Below are 27,631 nucleotides of genomic sequence, written 5' to 3' on the forward strand. Positions count from 1 at the left end.
GCGGGGCCGAGGACGAGTTCTGAGTAACGTGATATCTGCTGGTGCCCACGGACAGCGCGACGTCGTTGTAGAATGGGCTGCAAAGACTCAGAGTAGGAATCAGATGGGGGAGGAGGATATGTGGACATTAGGTTCGTCACCTTGTCCCCAGGGAGGTGTCACAGCCTGACAATATTCCAGAAGCGTTTGGACAAGACCCCCAGACGCACAATGTGAATTTTGGGGTTGTCCTGTGCAGGGACAGGAGTTGGACTCGATAACCCTTGTGGGTCCGTCCAACTCGGGACATTCTATGGAGGGACAAGGGGGTTTGGGTATGGTCCCTGCTGCAAAAAGAAGCAAGGCACAAAGGGAACGCATGAGGAACAGTAGCTGGGTGACCAAACTGGGTTGTGGAGCAGAGATAATTCTCCCAGGAGATGGTGTGTGACAGGTGGACCATAGATATGGTCCCTCTCCGTATGACCTTTGGACATAGGTCCCATATTTGAGCAGTTTCAATGACTTTGGCGTGAATATGTGTGCTCAGAGTCCTTGATGAACTGAGGCTGAAATCGGGAATGCGGGGCTATAATAACCTTTGCTTCTCATCATGTAATAAAACAACTCCAAGCAGATTAGCGTGTGCTAGAAAAAGGTTGCAGGACAGAGCTCCATACGGTGACACTGGCAGAAAGCGTTAAAAGCCGCGATAGGGAGGGAACGTGTCACTTTGTCACCTTTCTAATGGCGGTTGGGTCAAGAGCTGCCCTGTGAACAATGGGAGCGATGTAGAAACATCTGACGCATCTAACATGCTGCGGGTTTGTGTCTCTTGATTTAGATGAGTCTCTTCCTCTCCCGTTGTGCAGGTAACTAGGATTTCTACCTCAGCCCAACGTGACCTATGCAAGGACAACGTGGACCAACTTCACTCGGCTTCCACTGAAAGGTGCTCACCTGGCCTGTGCAGGGGTTTCTACTCTCTTACTACTGGACAAAATATAACCATAAAAGACCTAAACAACAGAGAAAAGAATATTTACTGTGAATCTGAGTTAAAAAAGAAAAAAAAAATGAAAAAAAAAAAGGCAAAAGAAACGCTTAAAGCTCCAGTTTGTATTGTTGATAGTTTAGATAAAGTATTTATCTTTTTTTAAAGTGAAAACAATTTTGACTTATTTTATTCCACCTAGAATCATAAAATGCGACTTCTTATTAAATTCTCTGGATAATAAAGGACTGGCACACCAGCAGAGATGTAAAGAGCCTCCTCTCGGTGCTATTTCATCTGTCAGAACTGTGCCTCTCGTTTGAACCCTTGGTGCTGAACTCGGAGGGCTGACCAATGCCAAACCCGCTTCTCAGAAAGGTCTGCAGTTTATTTATTCCACTTAACTCTGTTCATATACCAAAACCCGCTTGGTTTGCGGCAGCGCGAGCTGCGGAGAAAAGCACTTTTCTCTCCGATGTTGCGTTTAATCGGAGCCGAGCCAGGTGCTCTGTTAACCGGGTGGTTTTTAATTGTGCTCGTTCCTAATGAGAGCTCAGAACTCCCCTCCGGGGCAGCCCAGCTGAGCTCAGCCTACGTGGGCACAGCTTAAACAGCAGCAATTCAAGTCCTGACCCGTTCAAACTCCTTCCCTGGGCCATTCGCGCTTGCTGGTGGCACTGGAGTCACTGTGAATGCTGGTGGCTGGTCTGATAACTTGTTTTTGGGGTGCCGTTGGCATATGAACAGGGTGGTTAATCACTGGTGTTGGTCAGGCCCTCCCACCCTGCGCTGGGACGGCTGAACATTGTTTCTATACCGGGCAGGCTGCAGATTTTCTCACCTTGTTGTTTTGGGTTCTTTTTTGTTCCAAGTACAATGTATTTTGTTAGTAGGGTTTTGATACTTGACTCAGAAATGGCTTAGCCGTGCGCATTTATTGACAAAGTGCATTTTCGCTTTTGTATTTCTTTGCTTTACGTAGGTCTGAACGGTAGTTCACAAAAACACGGCGATCTAGCTCACCGTGCTGCCGCAATCCGGTGCAGTGGCTCGTGTTGTGACTCGTGTGTGTACAGAAAGCGCCGCGCCGAGCAGCGGCTGTATTTTATAGAGATGTGATGAAAAGCTATAAATTTCATATACTTTATTTCATTTATTTTTAGATTGTACAATGCACAGTAAACTTGTAAAAAAAAAAAGAAAAAACTTATTTATTCGAGTGCACAAAGTGAGGAGAAGGATGATCCATTAAGTAGAAATCACGCTGGTCTGTAGCTCAGACCGGCCCAAGCACCAAGAAACTAAACTACAGTTAAAGAAGGGGGATTGCAACAGCAAAATGACTAGAAATAAACCCATTTATGCTTTGGGAAACATCAGCCCGGTGCTCGGAGCAGCAGCACTGGCTGCATCAGAGGCTCCCGCTGCCCTTGGGCTCGTTAGTTCTCCCTAACGAGCGTCCCCGTGTCCCCGCTCCCAAAAGCCTGGAGTTCCTGGTCTGGAGCAGGTGAACCCTCCCGGGTCTCCCGGCCCTTTCCTCCCACCCCTGGCGATCTCAGTGGAGATTTAGGGCAAAGCGTGGTTGTGGCGTTGATTCCCTTCGCGCGCAGAAACTGTCGAGCTGACTTTGGTTTCTCGTTCGCTGGAAAGGGAAGGGATTGGCAGCCCTGGAGATGGGGACGGTTTGCGCCTGCGAGAGGCTCTGCCGGCGCTGCCCTTGCTGAGAAAGAGCCTGGAAAAGGGCAGGAAAGAAGAAAATGCTCTGAGGATGACAGCTGAGAAACATCCAGTAGCTTCTAGTAGAAGCCGTGCACAGTGTATGTCCTGGAATCCAGGAGGACAATGTAACCCAGATGTTTTGCAGCTGGGAGTTGGGCTGGTCCTGGGTAACCGGAGTTTTGTCCTTCCCAGCCGAAGCAGAACGGGCCCAAGCAACCGCGGGACAGGCGGCAGCCTTCGTTACATCTCCCCCTGTAATTTATATCCCTGATGACATGAGGAAATGCAAGTAGAAGCTTTTAATCACTCTGCTTTTCTCAGCTCCTCTGGAAAGGGACAGTGCTCCCTGGACACCTTGTGCCTCCCTCCATCGCAAACCGCGCCGGCATCCCGCAGGACCAGCAGGACCGAGCCGCGCTCACTGGTGTGTGTGGGGAGGGTCCACTCGTTCTCACACCCGAGGTGCTCACGGGACACCGGCAGAGATGGAGAAGGAACCGAATTGATGTGGTTTGGCCGCAGGTTCACAGCATTTTGGGAATCGGTGCGTGGGGAGCAAGACACAACTGTCAGACGTGGTTTAGTGGTGGCCGTGGCGATGTTGGGTTTGTGGTGGGACTCCATGATCCTAAAGGTCTTTCACAGCCTAAATGATTTTATGAGACTTTGGAGCAAAGAGCCCAGGCAAGGAGTTTGTCCTCGGTGTGCGGTGGAAAAGCAAGACCCCCCTACACCCCTCGGAGACCCCTCTGAGACTCCTCGGAGACGCCCCTCATCCCCTGCGGCACCTTTGGGGTCGGTCTCCAGCGCTGCCCGTTGCGCTATCGAGTTGTTGTCAACTACGCGGGATTTTGAGCCTGTGACGCTCCAGCTGTCACCGGGGAAGCCAAAGGAAACCAGACACTGACCCAGGAGTAACAGCGCAGTTGGGACACACCTGGAAGCGTTGGGCCCTCTGGCCAAGCGTCTGCTCCGGCGCCGGTGGACCCCGCTCAGAGGAGCTTCAAGGGGCCTGAGAGCAGAGTTGGGTGAGCGCAGGTCTTGGACCGACGTCTTGAGAGATGTTGCTGCCAAGAGATTTGTGGTGGTGTCTCCCTAATTGTTGTTGCTTTATGAGAATCTTAGGTGGGTTCAACTTGTTTCTCGTCTGCCTGCGGATCGAGAGGAGCGTTCTCCGTGCTGTAGGAAAAGCTCTTTGAGATGTTGAGATGCCATCTGTATGGCAACAAGAATAACACCCTCGTGACCCCGCTGTCTGAAACCTGTTTTCAATAATTGGAGCAACTCTGGAGTGATCAAAGCCAAGCAGCCAGTTCCAAGAAAGAATTCCTTCTGCGTGACCACATCCTGCGCTGCGCTCGGCTGCTCCGCTGCCAGCGAGGGCTCGTCGGGAGGGAAACAGAGCACGGACACGGCCAAAGCCGAGGAACTTCCCGAGCCTTGCGCCGAGTGAAACCTGCGCCCGCCGCTCAGTGTCGGCCTCGGAACGCGCCTCGTGGATTCTTCCTTTTGCGGTGATTTGTCACCTCCGGGTTGCGCTTGCCGGGGTCGATCGCTGACACCCCCCGCGCTCCGAGCTGCCGCTCCAATGGCACCGAACGCCCATTAGTCATTCAGCAGCGATTCCTCCGTTGGCCGAGGGTGTCTGGGCCGCTCTGCGGGCAGGTTTCTCTGCTTTGTTTGTGTGGCTGAGGGAAAACGTGGCTGGAGGGTGGAGGGTTGGGCTGGCAGAGGTTTGGGCCGGCGTGGCTGGTGTTACAGGGAAGTCGAGCGGCCCCTGCGTCGCCTCTTGTGGTGCAAACGTGGCTGTTTCGTTAGGGAAGGTGAGGATCGCGATGGGGAAGCGTCCTCACCCCTCTTGGCTCAAGTGGTGGATACAACGGGAGAGCGATGAAGGGGAAGCTGCCGACACCGGGGCCCGCAGCACATCCCGAATGTACCTGAGGTTCAGAGACACGGCCCTGTCTTCGAGTTTCTCCTCATAGCAGGAACCCAGGTCTTCTTGGCCAAGCATTGAAATGGTTTCTTCTGTTCCATCCCGTGTCCTGCCTTCCTCGCAGCAACAGCTGCTCCATCTTGTCTTTTCAACCCCAGGGCTGGACACCCCTCGTCCTGAAACTCCCCCAGCTGTTTCTCACACACTCACTCAATCTCAAGTCAAAGTGTTGAGTTGCTCTTTTCTTTCTTTAGCCAAACTTAATACCCGAGCACGACGCTTCTTTAGCAGAAATCCGCTGAGCAGGAGGGGACGCGTGCGGTTCGATTCTTGCCTGGGTTGTGTATTTAGAAAGCAGCAGTGGGATGTCCTGGCAGAGCCGGGTCTGCCGCAGGGTCGCTTTGTTTTTTGGGGGACAGTCCCAGCACACGTCTCCATCTCCTCGACTTCGTTGCGAGGCCCCAGCTCTTTGTGACGCTCAGACCCGTGTCCCCGCGGCGCTCCAGGGCAGGGTGTCCCCTGGGGGGGCTGTGGGGCTGCGTGTGGCTGTGTCCTGCTGTCCCCTCCCTGTCCCCAGAGCTGGGAGCGTTTCCTGCAGCCCGACCGGCTCAAGCGCTTGGGGTTGGTGCTCATCACCTCGGGGTTGGTGCTCATCACCTCCAGTCATTAACAACACAACTCATTCCATCACCACAACCCGGGTGCTGCTCAAAGAGCCGCTCATGGGGACTTGGGAATCTTGATTAATGGTGGAGCCGACATCAGGAAGCTTTGGTTGATAGATCTGTGTTGAGATCAGTCCTTGCCACACAGGGTATGGGAACCCAACCGTTATTGATGTATTATTGGTTTCTCGGAGGGAGTTATCCCAGCTCACACCATCTCGACAAGTTCTGCTTTGTGTTGTTTTGCCTGAGCCAAAAACATAAAGAGGATGAAGAGCTCCAAGCGCCGATTCCTCTCGTCACGGGGTGGGCTGCAAATAATGGCATTTAAATAACCCTTTGGGGAGGAGGAACTAGACGGTGTTTTTGTGAACTATCCTTGCAGCACTGAGGAAAACGTGGCAAGAATTGGGCTTTTCGGGGAGCGGATTACTGGTTTTTAAAATGTTGTTGTGCCGTATTTTATTTATCCTTATGCGTTATATAAGTATCTATTTAGACTGAATATTTCAATAGAAATGCTATTGTGAACTTCAGGGCTTAAACTCGAGACAAAAAACAAATGGGAAATACTTCTCCGGTCTATTTGCTGCTCGCAACCCTCTTTCTGAAGAGGTTTCTGAAGGTCTTTATAGTTGAAACTCAAACTCAAATCTGAAAATTCCAAGTTTTTACGATGCAAACCCTGAAGTTCTCAAGTTTGTGATGCTTTGGTTGTTTTTTTTTTGAGGTACATCTGTTCGCTTTTCTGGTGCAAACGGTTTGGAAAAGGTTTGTGTCTGGAGTTGCTGAGGAAGGGTGGACGGGGTGATCATCCTGCTTGGCTTTGTGAACCTGTTCATCATTTAAGTGATGGATTTCCAATTAACCCCGGGTTTTAGGTCTGGTGTGAGTTGTGGGGCGGATGGGACGGGACACGGGGCGGTCGCTGTTGCTCAGGAATTGATTCGTAAACTTTTAACTACTAATAAAAATCCATTTGGCAATGGATTTTTTTTTAAAACAACCCATTTTCTTAGGACAGTGATATGGGATGTTTCCTAGTGAATAGGAATTAGTTTATATAATTTAGCCTATTAAACTGAATTATTTAAAATTCAAACTCCCCCTAATTTATCTTTTTGTTTTTATACTGGTAAGTTGTCCCGTCATTCCTTTTATTCTTCCATAGAAGTAGCGTGAATTCTTCTGGTGTGTATATATGTACGTATAATATATATATTTCCATCCTGCCTTTCTAATTCTCCACAATGTAAGAGTTAGGGTTGGGTTGTTTTGTTTTCCTCCCTTCCCTCCACTTAATTTCTTGTGTCTTTACCTTGATTTGTAATTGAAACGATGCTTTGAAGTTTTGTCTTTATATTAAAGTGTCTGTATTTTAATACACCGACCTGGTGTGGAGTTTCACTGAGCAGCAGCCGCCGGCGCTCGGGCCGGTTCGGGGTCCCGGTGACATTACGGAGCCCCCGGTGCCGGCTCCTGTTCACGGGTGGAAAACTGTCCCCAGTTTGAACAGGGGATGTGACAGCTGCCAATTTGCTGTAGGATTGATGCAGGGACCTGGGGGTTCAGCTGGAGAACAGGAGCTGAGGGGAGACCTTCTGATCTCTGAACTGCCTGAAAGGAGCTTGGAGCCAGGGGGGTCGGGCTCTGCTCCCCAGGAACAAGCGCCAGGAGCAGAGGAAACGGCCTCAAGTTGCGCCAGGGGAGGCTGAGGTTGGATGCTGGGTTATGGTTGGACTTGATGATTTTGACCATGTTTTCCAACCAAAATGATTCTGTGATTGATTCCGTGACTGCCTGGCTGGGAGGTCCCATGTGCTCACTCTGGCCAGGGCCCCCCCATTGACACCCCAAAACGCAGCATCCCTGACCCATGTCACTCACTCAGACAGAGGGACGTGACCCACCGCCCCCACTCCTGGGCCCCTCACACCATGAAAGGCTTTGAGGTGCTGGAGCAAGTTGAGAGAAGGGAACGGAGCTGGAGCACAAGTGTGATGGAGCGGCTGAGGGACCTGGGGGTTCAGCTGGAGAACAGGAGGCTTAGACTGAATATTGGGAACAGTTTCTTCCCCAAAGGGCTGTGGGGCATTGGAACAGGCTGCCCAGGGCAGTGCTGGAGTCACCATCCCTGGAGGGCTGGACAGACGGACATGAGGTTCTCAGGACACGGGGCAGTGGTGGGGGTGGGTTATGGGTGGACTCCATGATCTTGAAAGTCCTTTCCAGCCCAGGTGATGTGGTGACCCCAGCTGTGCCACCTCCTGCCGGTCCCTCCTGGGCTGCACCAGCCGCCCCTCCCCTGCAAACGTGGTTTCTTACAACAACTCTGGCTGCCACGAAGACTAAAACAAGTTTTTATTGGAAATGTGCAATGTACAACAGCTCACTGGCTTCCGTACGCAGTCAGGGAGCCTGGACACAGCGCTCGTTGGATCAGGCCCCTGGAGCATGAAACGTGGAGTGACCGGAGTATGAAAAATGAACAACTGTCTCTAAATCACCAGCAGCTGATGCAGATCTCAGTGTCTAAAAGTACCATCTTCCCTCGCTCCTGAAACCCAACCGTGTCCAGCGCTATCTGACCAGTTACTGGCCCTGGCCCAGGTAACTTCACAGCATTTGTTTTACATTCAGTTAAGAAATGTCATTGTTGGGATTATCTCTCGCTCACGCGACCGTTCCCTAGAACACCTACAATAAAATGCCCATTTTCTGTACAGTGAAGGTGGGGGGTGCCAGCTCAACCCACAGAAATGAAGGACGCGGGTGCTGGCAGAGCCGTGGCGCCTCCCCGCAGCACGGGAAGCGCGTGGGAATTGATTGAATGTTGGCAGAATTCCCAGGGTCCGGGTTATTTACAGGTTGACTTTGCATATTGAAGAATTCACCAACGCTGAACCCTGGGGAGCCCAGTTTGGACGTGGACGTTGTGCTGACCGGAGCCGCAAGATCTATGATACCTGCAGCGCTGGAGCCCTCGGCCCGTCCTACAGGACGCAGCAGCCGCCGCGCAGCTCTGATGATCCCACAGCGCGTCCGTCCGTCCTCTCTTGAGCAACCAGACACACAAATCTCTTTTTCACAGTAAGTAAAGCTGCTGCGTATGCCCCCGGCATGTCAAGAACATGCCCCTGCACTGAGGTAAAGCAGAGTAGGCTTGTGAGGATTAAAATGCACTTTAAAGCCATTTGAGGACACTAATTCCCTACAGCACAAGCTCTTGTACATTCCTGCTGTTAATCCCTCGTTGCTGCTTCCCCTGGAGTTGCCATCTGTCTCCAGAACTGCCCCATTTTCTGCTCCCACCCTGTCATGCCCTCAGCTTACTTTGGTAATTTCTGGAGCCTGGAACGACTGAAGGGAAAGGGAGTATCTGGAAAAGGAAAAATCTGGGGCCTCTGAGGTTAAACATAAAGCATCAGTGACATCTGCCGCTCTCCCAGTACCCAGCAGCATGAGGTAAGGAGGGGAGGCCGGGCCACTAAAGCTTCCATGATGGGCTCTTGTTTCTGCCCCGGTTGACTCTGCTGCTCCTTCCCGCTTATCTCCCGGTCACAGCAGCCCCAGGGAAGGTGGCCCTGTTCTGGTTCCCTGGCGCTCGCTCCGACCTTGGCAGAGTTTTCCGCTCTTTAGACACTCACAAAAGGGAGAAAAGCTGCAGCAGCAGCTCAGGGAACGAAGCATTAATGCTGCGCTCCCGGCTTAACTTCTGCTCGCCCTTCAGCTCAAACATCCAGCCCAAGGGGAGCAGTTCCTGCCTTTACAAACCTCCATCTCATCTTTACAAACCTCCATCTGGTTTTTCTCTCTGAAAACGGCCCAGCTTAGCCCAGCCCCCAGCACTGCAGCGGGAGGCAGGAGCACAACGCAGAGCTCTCAGCCCTCCCCTCGCTCCCTTGTGCTCTGCAGCTTTGGTCTCTAATGCATTTCCGAGGTTGCGCTAATGGCCTGGGCTTCATTAAACCCCCAGGAATTAGCAGCACCTGCCCAGAGAAGGGAAGAAGGAGGAAACAACCCCAAAGCGCTGGTGCCAGTGGCTGCGCAGACGCTGCAGGGGACGTCTCCTCCGTCCCCGAGGTTTCTGCTCCTCCTGCCTCAGCCCTCGGCCACTGGGCTCTGCCGGTGGCTCTTGGCAACCAAAATGGTTTTGCAGTGAACAGGGCGTGACGGGGTTAACCCCGCAAGCACAGAAACACAACCCAGTGGAGCATCAACCCCCCACAGAGCCCTGGGAGGCTGCAGGAGGATCCTGAGGCAGAAAAGACAGGAGCTCCTGGCAGGAGAGGGCGGGAGGAAGGAAAGGGCTGGAGCCAGCTCGGTTTTGCCCCAGAAGGTCAAGGACAGCAGGTGCCGCTCCGTCCCACCCCTGCTCTGCTCCCCCGAGGAGCTGCGGGGGTTTGATGCCGTCAGCAGGGAGTGGTTATGCTCAGCTGCCTCCACGGCAAGTGGGAATGTGCAATGAATTAGCTTTAAAAAAAAATCATACAAAATTATTTGGCTAATAAATTAAAAAGTCACTTGGTCAGCGCTGTGGGGAACTGCTGCGGTTCTTCCCAGGTGGGGTCGCTGACCCTGCGGGGCCAGGAGCCGGCTCAGCCCAGGCCGGGGGACTCTGGTTTGCGTGTTCCCAGCTGGAATCGGGCTTCCTCGGAGATCCCAAACTGCTCCAGGGGGTCCTGCGGGGCACAGGGGGCGCAGTGGTGGGACACGGACAGGGGAGTCAGCAGGACACTGTCCCTCAGCCAGCCCAGCGCGGGGCCGGCGGCTCCAGTCGCATGCTGGAGTCCCCCCAGTGCCGCCCCGGCTGCTGTTGCTGGTGCAGAAAGTCCAGTGGCCCCCAGGGAGGACACAGCAGGTCCAGGAGCTGCGGCCACCTCTGTCACCTGGAGCAGGGACGTGCCAGGAGCCTGGCTGGGCTGTGAGCAGCAGCTCCAAGACCTGCAAACCTCGTGTGTGTGTGCGAGGGCTGGAGCTGAGCCAGATCTCCAGCCCCTGCTCCAGCCCAAACCCACCTGACAAGCCGCCTTCGCGGGACTCACCTTCCCCGTCATTTTCTGGATCTCATTCCGGTAGAAAATCAAGCTCCTCCTCATGAACTCGTAGCTGCAAGACAGGAACAGACGGCACAGCCGCTGAGCAGAAACGGATGTGGAGAAGTTCCAGCTGCTATTTAGAGCTGCAGGGAAGTTTGCTCAGGAGGAGACAACTGCTCTCCTCTGCGGGTTCCCCACAAGATAAGCTCCAAAAACACGCAGCACGGAGCGCACTGCGCAGAGCCCGTATCAGCGGCTCAGCCCACCTGGCTCGTTTGAGCGCCTCGATCCACTCCCGACACTGCTCCTCGCTGTCGCATTCAAAGCAGTATTTCCTCTCCGGCTCCTCGATGAAACCTGCCCGGGATAAGGAGAAGGTTGCAGGTCCCAGCAGAGCTGCCTGCGCTGCCCTGTTCCCTCCCCAGGCTCTGCCGTGCCGCAATTCCCACCCGTTCAGCCACGCCGAGCTGTGCACAAGCCGGTACCATGGTCCCATCCCCTCTCCCGCACCCCGGGTGGCTCCTGCCTGGCCCTGAGCAGCTGCACAGTTTGCAGCTCACGCCAACCAGAGGCTTTGAAAAGAGCAACTTGTAGAACAGAAGCAGAGCAACACGGCCAGATTTGGGACCAAAACTCCCTGAGCCTCCTTGCAAACAGTCATCGGAGATCTAATAACCTGCGTGGAGATCAGCCTCGAGGAGGTGATATTGATACACGCACAGGGCAGCACTCTGAGGGGCTGAAATGCACGCAGAGGAGGCGCCAACCTGTCTTTGCTCGAGGAATTCGGGACTGTGCACAATGCAAAGCAAGTCCCCATGCAGCTCCAGTTCTTTACCAAGACAGAATCAGGACATCGAATTAATGACGTTGTCCCCAGAGCTCTGCGCGTCGGTACAGAGCACACACAGCCCTGGCTGCTGCGGGGACAGAACTGGGTCAGGCCGCACCAAACCCCGCAGCGGGGACAACCTGCACCAACCACCAACCATTTTAACCATTTTCTCACAAATCCTCAGTCACCAGAGCTCCCTACAGTCCTCAAGCCCCAGAAAATCAGCACATGGTGCTTGGAGATGTGTCTGTTCAGGCTGCGTGAGGGTCCTTTGCAGACTGCGAGGCCACCGGCCCTCCCGGCTAAAGGAGCCGAGCTCTGCGCAGCAAAGCAGCTGTGCCCGACAGCCAGGCCAAAAGATACAGCGGTGGCCTTGGAGAAACATCCTGTTATTTTCGCCACATACCTCAGGCACAATGATTAGTTGTTGGATGAAAGGACGACAGAGCACGAGCCAGCTGGAGCCGCGGCTATCGACACAAGGACAAACTGCGGCGGGAGGAGCGGGGCCAGATTAGCCCAGCAGATGGTTTATCTGAGGCTCATTTTTTCTGATAAACCACACAGAAGCGGCGATCTGTCAGTACCAAACCTCCCGGAGAGGGATTTCCACGAGCGCTAAGCCGTGGTCTGTCTGGTGTTACCGCCTCTCTCCTCCCATGCAGCTGTGCAAATCCCACAGCGATCAAATACGGATGAAATTAATATCGCTGTCCTTGGGATGCGGCAACGCCCGGCAGCGCAGGAGGAGGAGGGCTCAGGAGCACCAGCCCTGCTGAGGAGGAGGAGGACGAAGGCTGAGGAGCACCAACCCCACCGTGAGCACAGAAAGAGAGGGCAAAGCAGGCACGAAGCAGCACGACGCTCCCGTTTCTGCAGCACGATCTGCTGTGAGGAACCGCGCAGGGAGCGCATGGCGCGCGGGACTCACTGATGGAGAAGACGTTCTCCTCCTCCTTGGCGATGCGGCAGTGCTCCAGCAGCAAAGCTCCGATGGGCTGGAAAACACCCGAGAGAGGGTTTAACCCGCGTCTTCCACCCGCGCTGGGGGCCAGAGCCCCCAGACTTTGCACAGAGCCTTTTAAACAGCTTTCATCGCCTGGTGCTACACTTAAAGTAATTCAGCCTCATTGCAGGAATGTTCCCTGTGCTTTTAACCAGCTCTTTGTACCTGCTGAGGTGCTTCACCGTGCTTGCCTGCCCTGTAACATGTTGCACATGTTAATTAGGTGTTAAACATTTCTACTTAGAGTCACAGAATCATTTTGGTTGGAAAGACCCTCAAAATCATCAAGTCCAGCCGTTCCCCACCCCCGTCCCTGCCCCATGTCTTGAGAACCTCATGTCCCTCTGTCCAGCCCTCCAGGGATGGTGACTCCAGCACTGCCCTGGGCAGCCTGTTCCAATGCCCCACAGCCCTTTGGGGAAGAAACTGTTCCCAGATCCAACCTCAACCTTCCCTGGTGCAACTTGAGGCCGTTTCCTCTGCTCCTGTCACTTGCTACTTGGGAGGAGAGACCAACACCCACCATATCAACAGGGTTTGGCCACAAAAGTTTCCCAGTTACAGTCAGCAAGTAAAATTTCTGCCGTAAAAAGGAAGAAAATGCTGATTGTTCTCCCGGGGGAGCGAAATAGAAGCTTTCCCCTCCCAGTTTGGCAGGATAAGGCAGAGTCCTACAGACAAACATTACAGACCCCACCTTTGGCAAGTTTTGGGGCAATGGTTTTGTTTAAAAGGTTCATTCCAAGCTCCCAAGAGAAGGAACCAGGGATGGCTGGTGGCAGCGCTGCTGGACAAGGAAACGTGGCTGCCCTGCCCTGGCTGCGGCACCTGTTACCGCATCACTTCACAAAGCCCACGCAATCAATTCACAGACAAAAAGAAGAGAGAGGGAGGAAAACAAACAACAGAAAGAGCAGATTCCGCACCTCGGCTTCGTCTGTCCGGAAGTAGAAGAGAAAGTTGACGACGAGCTTCACGAGGCGCTTCTTCAACACTGCAAAGAAAAAGAGCGCTGAGGTGAGGGGAGGACCAGGGAAGCTCCGCTATGGGTTAGGTTTTTGCTCCTAGAAGAGCTGGTGACCCCCAGCTGGCGTGGGAAGAGACCCCCGCACCGGGCTGCCCTCGGTGTGACAAGAGTCACTTTGCAGCTTCTTGAGCGGCTTCTGGGCTGTCAGAGCCTGCAGGCTCATCAAAGACACACACGCGACACGACGGTGCCTCAGCCACCCTGGGAATGCTCTGAATCCGGGGAGCCCCTGCACAGATGTCACCTCTGTGGGACACAGTCCGGGGAGAGGGAAGGGCCTGGCCAGTGGAAGGCGTTTCTTAATACTTGTCCTCCCATGCTGGTTTGGGAGGAAATTCCAGGAAAAAGCCTTTTTCTCTGCTCCCCTGGTCTCTCACAGTCTGGACCAGCCCAAACACGGCACCTCCACACCAGCCCTGTACCCTCCGGATGAGCAGCGGCTACTGGTGCTGCCCCCCTTACACACCGGTGTCCCCAGTGCTGCCCACCCTGTCCCAACGCCCCAGCCATGCTCTGCTCCCACCCCCACTTTCCCAGCCCTGCTTCTCCAGTACGACCCCCAGTTCTCCCAGCCCCTCTCCCCACGTCCCCCCAGCAGCTCCATTCATACCCAGCCCTGCCCGCTCTGCACCAGCCTCCCGGGTCACAGAAACACAGAATCACTTCAGTTAGAACCACAGAATCATTTCAGTTGAAAGAGACCCACAAGATCATGGAGTCCACCCATAACCCCCCCCCGGCACTGCCCCATGTCCTGAGAACCTCATGTCTGTCTGTCCAGCCCTCCAGGGATGGTGACTCCAGCACTGCCCTGGGCAGCCTGTTCCAATGCCCCATAGCCCTTTGGGGAAGAAATTGTTCCCAGATCCAACCTCAGCCTCCCCTGATGCAACTTGAGGCCGTTTCCTCTGCTCCTGGCGCTTGTTCCTGGGGAGCAGAGCCCGACCCCCCTGGCTCCAAGCTCCTTTCAGGCAGTTCAGAGATCAGAAGGTCTCCCCTCAGCTCCTGTTCCCAGCTGAACCCCCAGGACCCTCAGCCGCTCCATCACACTGGTGCCCCGGCCCCTCAGCCCCGCTCACCGCTCCCCTTCTTGGGCAGCCTCATGAGGATCTCGGCCGCTTTCTCCGCGGGCTGCCGGGCCAGGCTCAGCAGCTCCCGCTCGTTGTACCTCATGGCCGCCGCCCCATGGCCGCGCCCAGCACCGGAACCGGAACCGCAACCGCGCGTCCCGCCCCGGCAGCGCTCGCGCCGGAAACCGGAAGCCGCGCGGCGTCGGGGGCAGCGCGGGAGCGGCGGCCGGAGCGGGGGGACCCGGCTGAGGGTGCGGGGGCTCGGGAGAGGGGCCGGGGCCGGGGCCGGGGCCGGGGTCGGGGTCGGGGTCGGGGTCGGGGTCGGGGTCGGGGTCGGGGTCGGGGTCGGGGTCTGGGCCTGGGCCTCTGCTGAGGGGCCAGGGGTGTCCGCGGGGGGTTTGGCCCCCGCTGGGGGTGTTTGCGTGGGGGCTGATCCTCGCCGAGGGTCTGGGGGTGTTTGAGGGGCTGATCCTCGCCGAGGGTCTGGGGGTGTTTGGGGGGTTAACCCTCGCCGAGGGTCTGGGGGTGTTTGCGGGGGGGCTGATCCTCCCTGAGGGTCTGGGGGTGTTTGGGGGCTTGGCCGTCGCTGAGGGGTTGGGGGTGTTTGGGGGGATTAACCCTCGCTGAGGGTCTGGGGGTGTTTGGGGAGTTGGCCCTCGCTGAGGGTCTGGGGATGTTTGGGGGGCTGATCCTCGCCGAGGGTCTGGGGGTGTTTGCGGGGGGACTGATCCTCGCTGAGGGTCTGGGGGTGTTTGGGGGCTTGGCCGTCACTGAGGGGTTGGGGGTGTTTGGGGGGTTAACCCTCGCTGAGGGGTTGGGGGTGTTTGGGGGGTTAACCCTCGCTGAGGGTCTGGGGGTGTTTGGGGGGCTGATCCTCTCTGAGGGTCTGGGGGTGTTTGGGAGGTTAACCCTCGCTGAGGGTCTGGGGGTGTTTGGGGGGCTGATCCTCTCTGAGGGTCTGGGGGTGTTTGGGGGGTTAACCCTCGCTGAGGGTCTGGGGGTGTTTGGGGGCTTGGCCGTCGCTGAGGGTCTGGGGGTGTTTGGGGGCTTGGCCGTCGCTGAGGGGTTGGGGGTGTTTGAGGGGTTAACCTTCGCTGAGGGTCTGGGGGTGTTGGGGGGCTGATCCTCTCTGAGGGTCTGGGGGTGTTGGGGGGTTAACCCTCGCTGAGGGTCTGGGGGTGTTTGGGGGGCTGATCCTCGCTGAGGGTCTGGGGGTGTTTGAGGGTTGGCCCTGGTTGAGGGTCTAGGGGTGTTTGCGGGGGGGCTGATCCTCGCTGAGGGTCTGGATGTGTTTGGGGGGTTGGCCCTCACTGAGGGTCTGGGGGTGTTTGGGGGCTTGGCCGTCGCTGAGGGTCTGGGGGTGTTTGAGTGTTGGCCGTCGCTGAGGGGTTGAGGGTCTCTGTGTCCTTCCTGCAAAGGTCTCCCCCCGTTGTTTATGGGGGGGTTGGCCCTTTGCTGAGGGACGAGGGGACTCTGGGACCTCAGCAGGAATTTGGGGACACTGTGCAGAGCCCCTGGCCCTGCAAGGGTCTGACCCTCGCAGAGGGTTTGGGGCTGTGTGGGGGTACATTGGGGCAGTGGGGATGGGGCTTCGCCCCACAACAGCTTCTGTGGCTGTTCCCTGCCCGGGGGGCTGGGGGCTCCTGGTTGTCTCTGTGCAGAAGAAAGGGCTGAGGAGCGGGGAAGGGTCTGCGGGTTGGTATCTGGGATCGTTTTCCTTGCCGGAGGCAGCGCTACAGGACCTGCTGCGTTTGGAGTCACCTCCCGTGCCCAGGGCAGCGCTTGTGCTGCTCGTTGTGTCCTTAGGGCCAGGTCTAAATCGCTCATACAATAACAATTTATTGTATGTTCTGTAAATATTTATTTATAAGACTTGTATGACTGCTGCTTCTTACTTGCCCCTATACTAATATTTAGGGGGAAAGCTTACAAACTGTTACACATGAGGTTAATTTTAAGTGCAAAATTTTCTTCCTGAGGCTGTGCTTGATTTAATTCATAAAAAAATTAGGGACAGGAGTGTGTGCTGGTTTGGAATCCAAATTTCTGCAGCTTGATTAAAATAAAGTACCTCCCACTGCTATTTTAAAGCCTTTGAAGTAAAGAACAGCATTTCACATTTCTGTGGGATAAGGTAGACCCTCTCACAGATTATATCAACTGCAAATCCCGTAAGGTTGTGCAGTTTTGCTGTGTTTAGTGAACAAGGCTGCATGTGATCTTCAGGTGAATCGGGCACAGCACTGATGCGAAGGGCTCTTGCTGTCCTTGCTGAGATCTACTGCAGGGTCCCTGCTGCTCAGTGTAGGGACATTCCTTTGAGGTGCTGTGAAAATTGCTTTGCAGGTCACCTTTCAACTAAACAAAATATTTAACATCTTGTGTTTGCAAGTAGCATTTAAACATTTTTATCATATAATCAAAAAGATTTAAGTAACATTCGGTAAAAAAGGCATCTTTGCTTAGGAAAGGCCTTACTCACCGCTCACATCGCCTCTCTTTGCGTTTCCAGACTTTTCTCCGTAAGCACCTGAAGCCCCCGAGGTCCCATCATGGATTTTCAGCATCGCCCTGGAGGTAAAACCGGGAGCGGAGGCGTCGCCTCGGCCTCGGAAAGTAACCGAGACCGGCGGGAACGGCTGCGGCAGCTGGCGCTGGAAACCATCGACATCAACAAGGTGAGCGCCGAGACCTTGTGGAGAGTTGTGGGTCAGAATCAAATTACTTCTGTTTCTGATAACGTGGGAGTTGAATGAGGAACGTTTGTGGTGGGGCCGAACAGAGACTCACGCATTTGAGTAGCTATTACTATGTTATTTTCAGTTTTCTTAGGAGTTGTTTGGGTTTATACTGTTTTATGGCTCTCGTCACCAATTAACAAAGCTGTTCTTGCTGCTCTTTTAAGTCCTTAAGCAGAGTTATGCTGTTAATTTAAATCTACAAACTCAGTTCTCCCAGAGCAGCCAAAGTTCAGCATTATTTTGATTATTCTGTTATTTCGCTGTGTGTTTTGCTTGTAACTTAAATAATTCTCTTCCTAGGACCCTTATTTTATGAAAAACCACTTGGGTTCTTATGAGTGCAAGCTGTGCCTGACGCTGCACAACAACGAGGTGAGTGAGGAGCTGCCTTGATCCACAGTGGTTGTTTTATCAAGCGCCAGGACCTGGGAGGTGCCTGGGGACGAGCTGCGGGGCGGGTGGTGTCAATCCTGACACTTTGTGACAGTTCAGCCATCAGAAATCTGCATTTTTTGATTCAGATTCCTCTCTGCTGAGGATTAAAACATCCTTGTCAGCACAGGGTAGTCTCTCCTCTGTGACAGGAGCTGTCAGTGCAGGGACAGTCCTGAGTCCATTTCACTTCCTTCCACCTTGTGTTTCATTTCAGGGCAGTTACTTGGCGCATACCCAGGGGAAGAAGCATCAGACCAATTTGTAAGTCGCTCTCCGCTGTAGCTTTATTCTCCTTCCCTGAGCACGTCCAAAGGAACTTGGGTGCATCTGTAGATTCTGAGCTCCAGCAGCACAGGCTGTTTGTGTGTCTGTCTGTTCTTTGGTTGTATTTGTTCCCCCCAGCTTGGGGGAAGAACCCAGAGCTGCTCCAAAAAATGGGGTGGACGAGCTGTTTTGAGCTCCAGCTCAAAGCCAGTTGAACTCACTCCAGCACCTCAAGGTCTTTCTTGTGCTGAGGGGCCCAAATCTGACCCCATTTCATGGTTTTTATTGTAAGAATTCTGGTTTGCTTTGGTTTAGGTGACTGGCTTGTGGGGTTTTTTTCTCTCTGTGTATCATTTCAAAACAAGAGCGGCTAACCTTTTAAATTCGGCACATTTCAAACAATTCCAGGGCCCGTCGAGCTGCCAAGGAAGCCAAAGAAGCCCCTGCCCAGCCCGCGCCGGAGAAAGTTAAAGTAGAAGTGAAGAAATTTGTGAAAATTGGACGACCGGGTTATAAAGGTGGGAGATTTCCAGCAAGAACCTTTTCCTTCAACCCCCTGGTCCGTTTTGGCCCCAACCAGATGTGCCTGAAGTGACACCAGAATTGTTCAGCTTCCCTTAGCCCTTAAATATATAAAACCTTCCCAATCTGATTCTATTTTGGAAGACACTTAAGAGATACCTGATGCCTTCCAGAGCTTGCCCAGAGCACAGTGAATTATTAATCAGCCTTTTTAGCAGATCTGCCCATGAATAAGATATGGCCCCATCTCCTGATTGTCCTTTATTGTTTAAATGACCCGTGGAACGTCTCTTTATTGCTGACGCTCGAGTTGGAACCGTTTTAATAATAGATCGACGTGTCTGAGTATTTCAGCTCTTACTCGGAGCCGTGCGGGAGATGATGACATTGTTTCAGTCTCTCCTTTTATTGTGCTTTCGCTAATGCTCATAAATCACTCATTGCGTGTATGGCTTGATTTTTTTTCTCTGAATTCCTCCTTGTTTTGGCCTTCAGCACAAAACTTGGCGCCGTTATCTCCTGCCTTTGCTCTGCAGCGCTCGGTGTCTTTCCCCCACAGCAGCTGAATTCCAGTAGGGATCCTTCGGTTCAACACAATGTGGCCTTTTTTCTATAAATAAGAGAAAAATCTTACAATGCTTTGCTGTTAGAAGCTTTGTGTGTTTCCTAGGGTGGAAATAACGTTGCTCTGACCCTGCGATGTGACGTATTGAGCTTCATTTTCTTTACAGTGACCAAACAGAGAGACCCTGAAACAGGCCAGCAGAGCCTCCTCTTCCAGGTGAGGGACTGTTCAAACTCATGGGTTTTGGGTTATCCAGGTAAAAGTGCTGCTAAATGAGCAGTTCTTTGCAGGATTCATTAAATACTAATTAAAAGAAAAAAGGCCTTGCCTTGCTAGTCCTCTGCTGCTCTCTGCGGAGCCAAATCCACAGTTGTAGCCGACTTGCTGTTTCCTTTGGACACCAAGTTTTCTGTTTGTAGCTGATCTCTCGATACATTTCATAGATGGGGGGTTTGTTTGGTACGAAGCGGGAGCGAAAAGGGGAAATTTCTCCTTAACGCTGCGATGCCGCCCGGCAGATCGATTATCCGGAGATCGCGGAGAGCATCATGCCGCGGCACCGGTTCATGTCGGCCTACGAGCAGCGCATCGAGCCGCCCGACAGACGCTGGCAGTACCTGCTGATGGCGGCCGAGCCCTACGAAACCATCGCCTTCAAGGTGAGCCTGGGGATTCCTTCACTGCCCGTTGGGGAAGTGGCCAAATTTTCCAAGATATCAATTCCCGGTGAGCATCCTTATAGACTAGAAGCCATTTTAACCTTCAGAGGGTTCGTGGAGTGGAAAGTGGGGGTGAGAAGATGTGAAACCCTGCGGAGGATTGGCGGAGGGCTCTGGCCTGATGAACAGGCTGTGCGCTGAGCTCTGGGAGCCGCTGAGCCCACTGGTGCAAGGAGGAGCCGCCTGGGCTTTGCTCCTCGGCCCATGCAGATGTTAAGAGCGGATTTCTTGCCAGCACACTTGTCCTTGACCGATAGGGAAGTAACTTAATTCTTTCCTGCCCCTGTCTCTATCTAATAACATCCGAGACGAGCGAATCTCACAGGCGCCTGGAATAACTGCGCTTATCTCACAGGCTTTGGTGCTAAAAAGGGCCGTTGAGCTAATCTGGTGGTGCTAATAATAACTCCTGGGGCTTTTTTGGTTGCAGGTGCCAAGCAGAGAAATCGACAAGGCAGAAGGAAAGTTTTGGACCCACTGGAACAGGGAAACCAAACAGGTACCTGAGCACTGCGGGTGAGAGAGGGGATGCGGGAGAGCGCAGGTGGGTTATATCCGGGCTGGCTTTGGTGCGAAATGGTTAAATCACCATCCCTGGAGGGTTGGACAGACGGACATGAGGTTCTCAGGACATGGGGCAGTGCCAGGGATGGGTTATGGTTGGACTCGGTGATCTTGAGGGGCTTTTCCAACCAAAAGGATTCTATGATTGTAAAATCTTCACTCCTTCACTGCAGCCCTGCAGTGACCCCCTGACAGAAAGACCTTCCAGTGTCTGATCTTTGTGAGGTTTAACGCAGGAGGCGGAATCCTCGGTGCTGTCAGCAGCAGCGGGACGGTGTAAAACATTGATGTGTCCTCTCTGTAGCTCCTGGCCACGTGTTTCCTGCACGGAGCTGCCTGCGCTGGGCCCGTGCGTGGATCTGCTTGTTGGTATCGCACATGAGAGCAGGGTCTGAGTGAATAGAGGGGTTACCAACCCCGTCACAGGGAGCTTAGTGCTTAGAACCGGTTTCAGAGGAGTGAAGCGCTGGACTAGACTTGGGCAAGTCCCGAATACGGTGGTGCTGGGCCAGGGGGTTCTGAGCTGTTCCCAGAGGCCGAGCAGCCACGCTGGGGACAGCACAGGGTTGTCCTGAGCATCAGCCACTCCCTTCTCTCTCCTCTCTCCCCAGTTCTTCCTCCAATTCCACTTCAAGATGGAGAAGCCACCAGCCCCCCCAAACCTCCCACCGGGGCCACCCACAGTGAAGCGGCCGCCGCCGCCCCCGCTGATGAACGGGCTGCCCCCCCGGCCGCCGCTGCCCGACTCGCTGCCGCCGCCGCCGCCGGGAGGGCTGACGCTGCCCCCCATGCCTCCCTCAGGCCCGGTGCCACCGCCCCCGGTGCCGCCGCAGCTGCCACCAGCGCCCGGCGTCCCTCCCCCGGCTCCTCTGCCGCCCATGATGAGGCCCCCGCTCCCCACCGAGGGGCCGGGCGCCATCCCCCCCCCACCGCCCTCCAACTGAAGCCCCCACTGGACTCTGTCCCACCGGACCCCTGTCTCTCGTCTCTTTTTATACACAGATCACGACTGATTCAGAGAAATATTGCAGTTTTTTAGGCCCGTGAGTTGGACTCAATCCTGTAGGTTCATTAAAAGGTTTTTAAGTTTTCCTTTCTCTCTGTTTTCCTGTGTGTTGGTTAAAAATGTCGCCATGTCTTCAACTTTCTTTAGCCCTTGAGTACATAAAATATTCCCAGCCTGGTTATAGTTTGGAAATTCTCCAAAGAGGAGGCGAAGGATTAGAAATCGCTTGGCACTTCACCTCCTCCTGACTCAATGGCTCCATCAGCCCCAGCCCAGCTGCGCTGGTAGCATGTTAACCCCCCTCAAACTGCGCATCCCGTTAATTAGCAGCCAGTTAATCAGTTGCTATTCAACTCAAGTCCTTTATCGAGCTGTTTATTTGGTGAGGGGGAGACTTGACACACGGAAAGGATTCTGTCACTGCCTCCCCGGTAATCACAGCAGAATTTTCTACATCCGATTTTTGATTTTCCTGCTGGATTAGGGTTGCGGTCGCTGCTGCGATCGGAGCTCAGGTGGCGCCAGCTCGAAGCTGGAAACATCTATACAAGAAAATGGGTCTGGGCTCCCGCTCAGGCGGCCTTGAAAAGCACCGGCTGGGATTTCATTGATGGTTCTGCACAGAATCCTCCTTCCCCAGCAGCTGCCGCCTCCTCCCCACGCCTGTGAACCCGCTCTCTGGGGCAGGGCAGAGATCTCTGGGAATGTCTGCAGTGATATTAAATCTTACTTTATTACCATAATTCATTAATGTCTGTCCCGTTATGAAGCACCTGCTGTCATGTCCGACTTTTTTGTCTCTATCCTCCCACCGCTGGGTTAGCTTTGGCAAGCTTTCAGTCATCTGTGGTTTTATTTATCCTGAAGGTTTCTTTTAAACAATCATTTGGTTCCCATTAAAAACCAGAAGGTCTGAGATTTCTCCTCTCTGTCCCTTCCAGGATTCGTTTCACTGAACTGGGCCGTCTCAGTGTAGGATCACAGATGGTTTGTGTTGAAGGGACCATCCCAGTGCCCCCCCCCCGCCATGACAGGGACATCGTCACCAGCTCAGGGTGCTCAGAGCCCCGTCCAGCCTGGCCTGGGATGTCTCAGGGATGGTTCATCCACCACCTCTCTGGCCAACCTGGGCCAGGCTCTCACCACCCTCAGGGCAACAATTCCTTCCTTGTGTCCAGCCTGAATCTCCCTCCTTTAGTTTAAAACCATCACCCCTTGTCCTTTCGCAACAGGCCAAGCTCAAAGGTCTGTCCCCACATTTTTACCAGCCCGTTTTAAGTCCAGAAAGGCCACAATAAGGTCTCCCCAGTGAGAGGTATGTGTTTGTCACCGCTCCCGCAGAGGAGGGTTCACCATCGCCAGCCTGCTCTCCGGGTGAACCCCCCAGGTCCCTCAGCCGCTCCCATCCCACTTGTGCTCAGACTTGTGAGACTTTTGAAGTCAAGACTAAAGCGTTCAAAGTCACCCATGAGATTGTCCTGTCCAGGTGGGAGCAGCCGGGGGTGGTTAAGAGCCCCCGCAAGGTGCCAGCTGAGGGGGGACGTTCCACCTCCAAGAGGAGAACGCTTTCCATACATTTACTTAGTTTCTGCCCATTATCTGCCGTTGTCCCCCTCCTCCTCCTCTGGCTCATTGTTCCCTCCTCCTGTTCCACCACTGATGGGAATAGTCTGGTCCCCATGAAGATCTCGACATCCATCCTCCAGTAGAAAACATCTGAAGTCAAGGCCGTGCATCCCTATGGGTAAGGGAAACATATTTAACTTCTTTTGTTTTTTTACGTTTCCAATTCTAGCTGCAAACCCAAAAATAGAACAAAAAAGTTTCTTTAAAACATCCCTCCCTCCTCTCAGGCCTGACAGCCTTCGACTTTCTCAGGGGAGGTGTGTTGTGCGTTGTCAACTCAAGGCCACTGGTTTTTAAAAGGGAGACGCGTCCTCCGTTCTGCCCCAGCGTGGGGAGTGGAAGCGGGAGATGGAGGCTGCTCTCAGGGTGCTTTTGCCGTACCTGGTGCTGTCACTCCCCTCTGCAGCGTTTCCCAAAACGGGGAGCGAAGGGGAAAGGGTTTCCCCAGTCGCCCGGGTGGAGCTGAGCCCACCAGGGGAGCCGGGACATGAAGCTAAGAGAGAAAATGCGAGTTTACAGGAGGGAGCGAGACCCAGCCTGGCGGTGAGATCAAGGGTGCCCACTGCTCCTCGCCTCTTTTCTAAGCCCAGCCCAGCAGCAAGATGCCTCTGGGGGGTGGCCGAGGATGGGCCCACGGGCTGGATGGACACGGGGCACCCGTGGCCGCTCGGGGGGCTGGAGGGACCCGTCTGCCGGGTGAAAATGGACCAGGAGGGGCCGAGCCCGCGGCACCTGGACGTGGTGGGTGTGCTCACCCGCTACGAGAGCGGCTTCATCAAGCTGCTGAGCCAGCGCTCGGGCTGGGACGGGAACCAGCCGGAGCCGCTGGGGCTGTGCCCGGGCCGGGACGTGGGCGCTGCGCTGCAGCCCCTGCGGCGCATCCACGCGCACCTGCGGGAGCCGGGGACCGAGCGACTCCTCGTGCTGCACCTGGAGGAAGGTTGGTGAGAAACCCCCGTGCCCAGGCTGAGCTGGGCCGGCATGGGGCCTGGGGGGATTTAAACACAGGATTTCATCGGCGGGGTTGGGTTCTTTTGAAAAATGAGCAAAGTGGTGCAGTAAAATGCCTTTCTGGGTAGATTTTTAAGAAGCATCAGTGGTGATGACAGCACTGATGCACAGGGAGCCTTGTCCCTGCCTGTGATTCACGCCCAGGTCGCTTCTGCTCTGCTTTGGAGATGATGAGTGTTTACCACTTTCTGCCTTAATGGCTCTGGGTCCTGGGCACATGTCCCTCTGTCCCGTGTCCCTCTGTCCCCTGTCCCTCTGTCCCGTGTCCTTCTGTCCCATCTCGGGGATAAGATCTGTGCTTGGGAGGGGGCACCCTGGCTGAACCCCGAGTGTTGACCCCATGCAGCAAGAGGGTCACGGTTGTTTCTCTTTCCTTGGAATCTCTTCCTCCTCTCCTGGGTTTTGGATTTCCAGCCGAGCTCGCCCGCCCCGGGCAGCGGGGAAGCGGCTCTTCCCCGGGGAGCTCTGCCGGCTGTGACAAACAGCCGCGATGTCCCCGAGCCACCGGCGGAGCTGCCACGGGAGAAGCGATTTGCAGGGGGTTCTGCCCATTAAAATTCGCTGCTCTGGGAGCGCGGCAGCTCCGCTCAGGCTGCAGGTTCACCCGCTGCAACCCCCAAACCAGAGAAGGGGATTTGCCGCATCCCCGTGCCCCGTCCTGTCCCCGATGCTCTGACCATCGCCCCAAACCCCTTCCTCACCCCCGCTGACCCCCGTCCCGTGCTGTCCCCGCAGTGCAGTGGGCAGCGCAGGCGACGCTGCGGTTCGGGCTGGATTTCCAGGCGCAGGTGGGCCGGTCGCTGGGGGAGCTGCGGGGAGCGCTGCTGCTGTTCTACCCGGGGGCCGCCGCGCACCCCGGGGAGCTGCTGCTCAGCGGCCCGGGGCTGGCGCGGGAGCAGGTGGGTGACACGGCCGGGGATCCGGGCCTGGGGCTGGGGGGGTGTGGGGGGTCTCAGCTTTGCTGGTCCTGTCCCTTTTCCACCCCCTCCGCATCCCTTTCCCACCCTGTCCCCGTCCCATTCCCTGTCCCAGTCCCGTTCCCCCCCATCAGCATCTCTGCCGTCCAGCGGGTCGGCGGTGCCTGAAGATGGTGCTGTTTCCCTGTCCCCAGCTGCTGGCAGGGACACGGGGACACAGCGGTGTCGCCAGCCCGGTCCGCAGGTCCCCGGGGCAGCAGCGGGACCGGACCGGGCTGGGCTGGCTGGGGACACCGCGGGCTGGGTCACCCGCACCCAGCAGGGACCCCGCGGTGTCCCCCGCGGTGCCTCCCCCGCACCCTCGGTGCTCCGGCGCTTTTTGCCCCCGTGCAGAGCGTCTGCCCGGGCAGGGGCAGCCGGTACCTGGTCCTGGGAGCTGCCGGAGCGTCTGTGACCCGCAGCAGCGAGCGGCTCAGCTTCGAGGCCACCCTGGTCATCAGGCACCGAGGAGAGGGAGGTAGGGACATGGGGGGATGTCCGTGTCCTCTGGGTCCTGCCGTGGGTGTTTGGGTTCTCTCCATAATGAGGGGCTGTGGGACACCCTGGTGAACTGGAGCACAAGTGTGATGGAGCGGCTGAGGGACCTGGGGGTTCACCTGAGAACAGGAGCTGAGAGGAGACCTTCTGATCTCTGAACTGCCTGAAAGGAGCTTGGAGCCAGGGGGGTCGGGCTCTGCTCCCCAGGAACAAGCACCAGGAGCAGAGGAAACGGCCTCAAGTTGCGCCAGGGGAGGTTGAGCTTGGATGTGGGAACAATTTCTTCCCCAAAGGGCTGTGGGGCATTGAACAGGCTGCCCAGGGCAGTGCTGGAGTCACCATCCCTGGAGGGCTGGACAGACGGACATGAGGTTCTCAGGACATGGGGCAGTGCCGGGGTGGGGGATGGTTGGACTCGATCTTGAGGGACTTTTCCAACCAAAATGATTCTGTATCACCATCCTCACCTGCTTCTCTCTCCCCCAGGTGCCCCCTTGACCCCCACAGAAGCCCAGCAGCTCCTTTTTGGCTCTGATGACAAGTGCTTCACCAGGATGACGCCTGTGCTGCTCCTGCTGGCCAGGTCATGGCAGGAGGAGGTGGCTTTGGGCCCTTCTTCCTACCTCTCTGCTGACGGGGTGCTGGACGTGGCTCCGTATCCGCAGCTCAGGTCTGTAAAACATGGGGGCTGGGGGGAGGAGAGGGGCGGCCCCAGTCCTTCTCCTGTGGGACTGTGGTGGGAGGATGTGGGGCAGAGCCTGGGCACAAGGGGTCCCTGTCACCCTCCCCGTATTCTCCTCACAGCCCCCCCCAGCCTGAGCCAGAGGAGCTGCCGTCCCCCACCGTCCCAAGCCAGGGCAACGTCTCGTCCCCAGCGCCCGGCGCCAGCAGCCAGTTCCTGGGCATCCTGACCCAGTTCATCCGGCAGGTCCTGAGCCCGTCCAGCCCCTCCAGCGAGCCGCCCACCCAGCCCAGCTCCCAGCACTGGCTGGACTTCCAGGTGATGGAGACCCTCCCTCACCAGCTGCTCAACCTGTCGGAGGAGGCGGCGCTGGAGCGACTGGTGCAGTCGGAGGAGCCCTCGGTGCTGCTCTTCCCCCAGGACAGCGGGGCCGTGCTGGAGCAGCACTTGGGGGGCTGGCAGCCCGAGGGGACCGTGCTGCAGCTGCTGCTGGGCAAGCTGCAGGCGGTGATCCAGGAGCTGAGGGACATCCCGGCTTTCCAAGCAAACACGGGGCTCTTCCAGCATCTCCTGAGCTTCTGCTACTACCCGCCGGGGCCGGGCCAGGCTCTGAGCGAGCAGCAGCCGCCCGGCTCGGGGAAGGTGCACACACTGCTGCTGCTGAAGGCGCTGCAGACGGTGCGGGCGCGCTGGCAGGAGCGCAGGAAGGTGCTGCGGCAGAACCGCAGCGCGCGGCACCAGGCCCACTGCCGTCTGCAGGAGCTCACCATCGACCTGCGCGACCGCAAGTTCATCGTCATGCCCACCGTCTACGCCGCCAACAACTGCGAGGGTCCCTGCAAGCTGCCCCTCTCCACCCGCGTCCCCAGCTACCACTCGCACACGGTGCTGCTGCTGGGCATGCAGGAGCGGGGCTCCCCGCTGCAGCGGGCTCCCTGCTGCGTCCCCGTCCGCTACTCGGACCAGCTCATCATCAGCCTCTCGGCCGAGGGGCTGGAGATCCGCAAGTTCCCCAACATGGTGGCAGAGGAGTGTGGCTGTCGGTAGAGGCTCCTGCTCGCCTCGCCACTCACCCTCGGCCTGTTCCCCCCAACCCACGTTTGCCCTCGCTAAGGAGCTGGTGCTTCTCTCCGAGACAGGAGCTCCCCGCGTGTCCTTTCCCTGCGGTTTGTTCGTTAGCATCGCTCTAGTTCTGGGTTTGTCCGTAGCCATCCTGGTCCCTGGGGGCCGCCCCGCAGCCCCGTTCCTGGTGCCAGGGGTGCCCATGGGGCTGTGCTGTGGGGTTGGGCTGGGTACATGTGCTGCGGGGCCATTGCGGGAGGTCAAGGCTCATGGCTTTGGCCAGGACATGTTATTTATCCCTTGCTTTCTGTTCCTGTAGCAGCCAGACGGGGCAACTGCTGCTCCCTCCAGGCCCCCCGGCTGGCAGCATCCTCTGGCCGTTTACCAGCCCCTAACTCAGCCCCACCAGCCGTGCGGCTCCGCCTGCCAAAGCAGAACAAGAGGCAAATCCCCCGCAGGGACCGGCCGTGCCCAGGGACGTGTCCTGGGTGCCGGGTCACGTCGGCACCGCCCCGCGCTGACCCGCTCCCAGGGGAGGGCGGGGAGCGATCCCCTTACAGCTCCGGGGCTGCTCACACCACCCGTGGAGCGGGGACACGCTGCTGCCAAAGCACCTGCTCTGCGGCCCCGCCGCTCGGCAGAGCGCCCGGCCACCCCGGATCATCTTCCAGAGCCGCCGGGGCCGCAGCTCTGACACCTGCAGAGCAGCT

The 27,631-nt window shown here is 56.0% G+C and overlaps 3 protein-coding genes across 5 annotated transcripts in view; 2 read left to right on the forward strand and 1 right to left on the reverse strand.

Annotated features, from left to right (window-relative positions):
* The window catches only part of DOT1L (DOT1 like histone lysine methyltransferase), a 77,396-nt gene extending 60,473 nt beyond the window's left edge, over positions 1-16,923 (forward strand). Inside the window, exon 28 of one of the 3 annotated variants that reach the window (XM_080359224.1) lies at positions 16,783-16,923. In XM_080359224.1, coding sequence (XP_080215350.1) covers positions 16,783-16,796 — 14 coding nt within the window. In that variant the 3' untranslated portion in view covers positions 16,797-16,923. Of the gene's footprint in view, positions 1-851; positions 6,680-7,525; positions 7,638-16,782 lie in introns of those variants that run through there. The other 2 variants (XM_080359223.1, XM_080359225.1) reach the window with 2 other exon arrangements.
* On the reverse strand, positions 7,627-14,412 carry PLEKHJ1 (pleckstrin homology domain containing J1). The gene is made up of 6 exons (XM_080359226.1): positions 14,280-14,412; positions 13,100-13,167; positions 12,099-12,165; positions 10,599-10,689; positions 10,339-10,402; positions 7,627-9,975 (listed from the first exon to the last, which is right to left on the reverse strand). Exons 1-6 carry the CDS (start codon positions 14,371-14,373, stop codon positions 9,892-9,894), a joined length of 468 nt encoding a protein of 155 aa, XP_080215352.1. The 5' UTR covers positions 14,374-14,412; the 3' UTR covers positions 7,627-9,891.
* Positions 16,924-23,060: 6,137 nt separating the features above from the next.
* AMH (anti-Mullerian hormone) lies at positions 23,061-26,906 on the forward strand (the record flags this gene model as incomplete). The annotated part of the gene is made up of 5 exons (XM_080359282.1): positions 23,061-23,652; positions 24,459-24,622; positions 25,034-25,157; positions 25,664-25,847; positions 25,982-26,906. The coding sequence occupies 5 exons, from the start codon at positions 23,061-23,063 to the stop codon at positions 26,904-26,906; spliced, it is 1,989 nt and encodes a 662-aa protein (XP_080215408.1).
* Positions 26,907-27,631: the final 725 nt, after the last annotated feature.

The sequence above is a fragment of the Nesoenas mayeri genome (assembly GCF_963082525.1).
Source record: "Nesoenas mayeri genome assembly, chromosome: 25".
NCBI lineage: Eukaryota > Metazoa > Chordata > Aves > Columbiformes > Columbidae > Nesoenas > Nesoenas mayeri.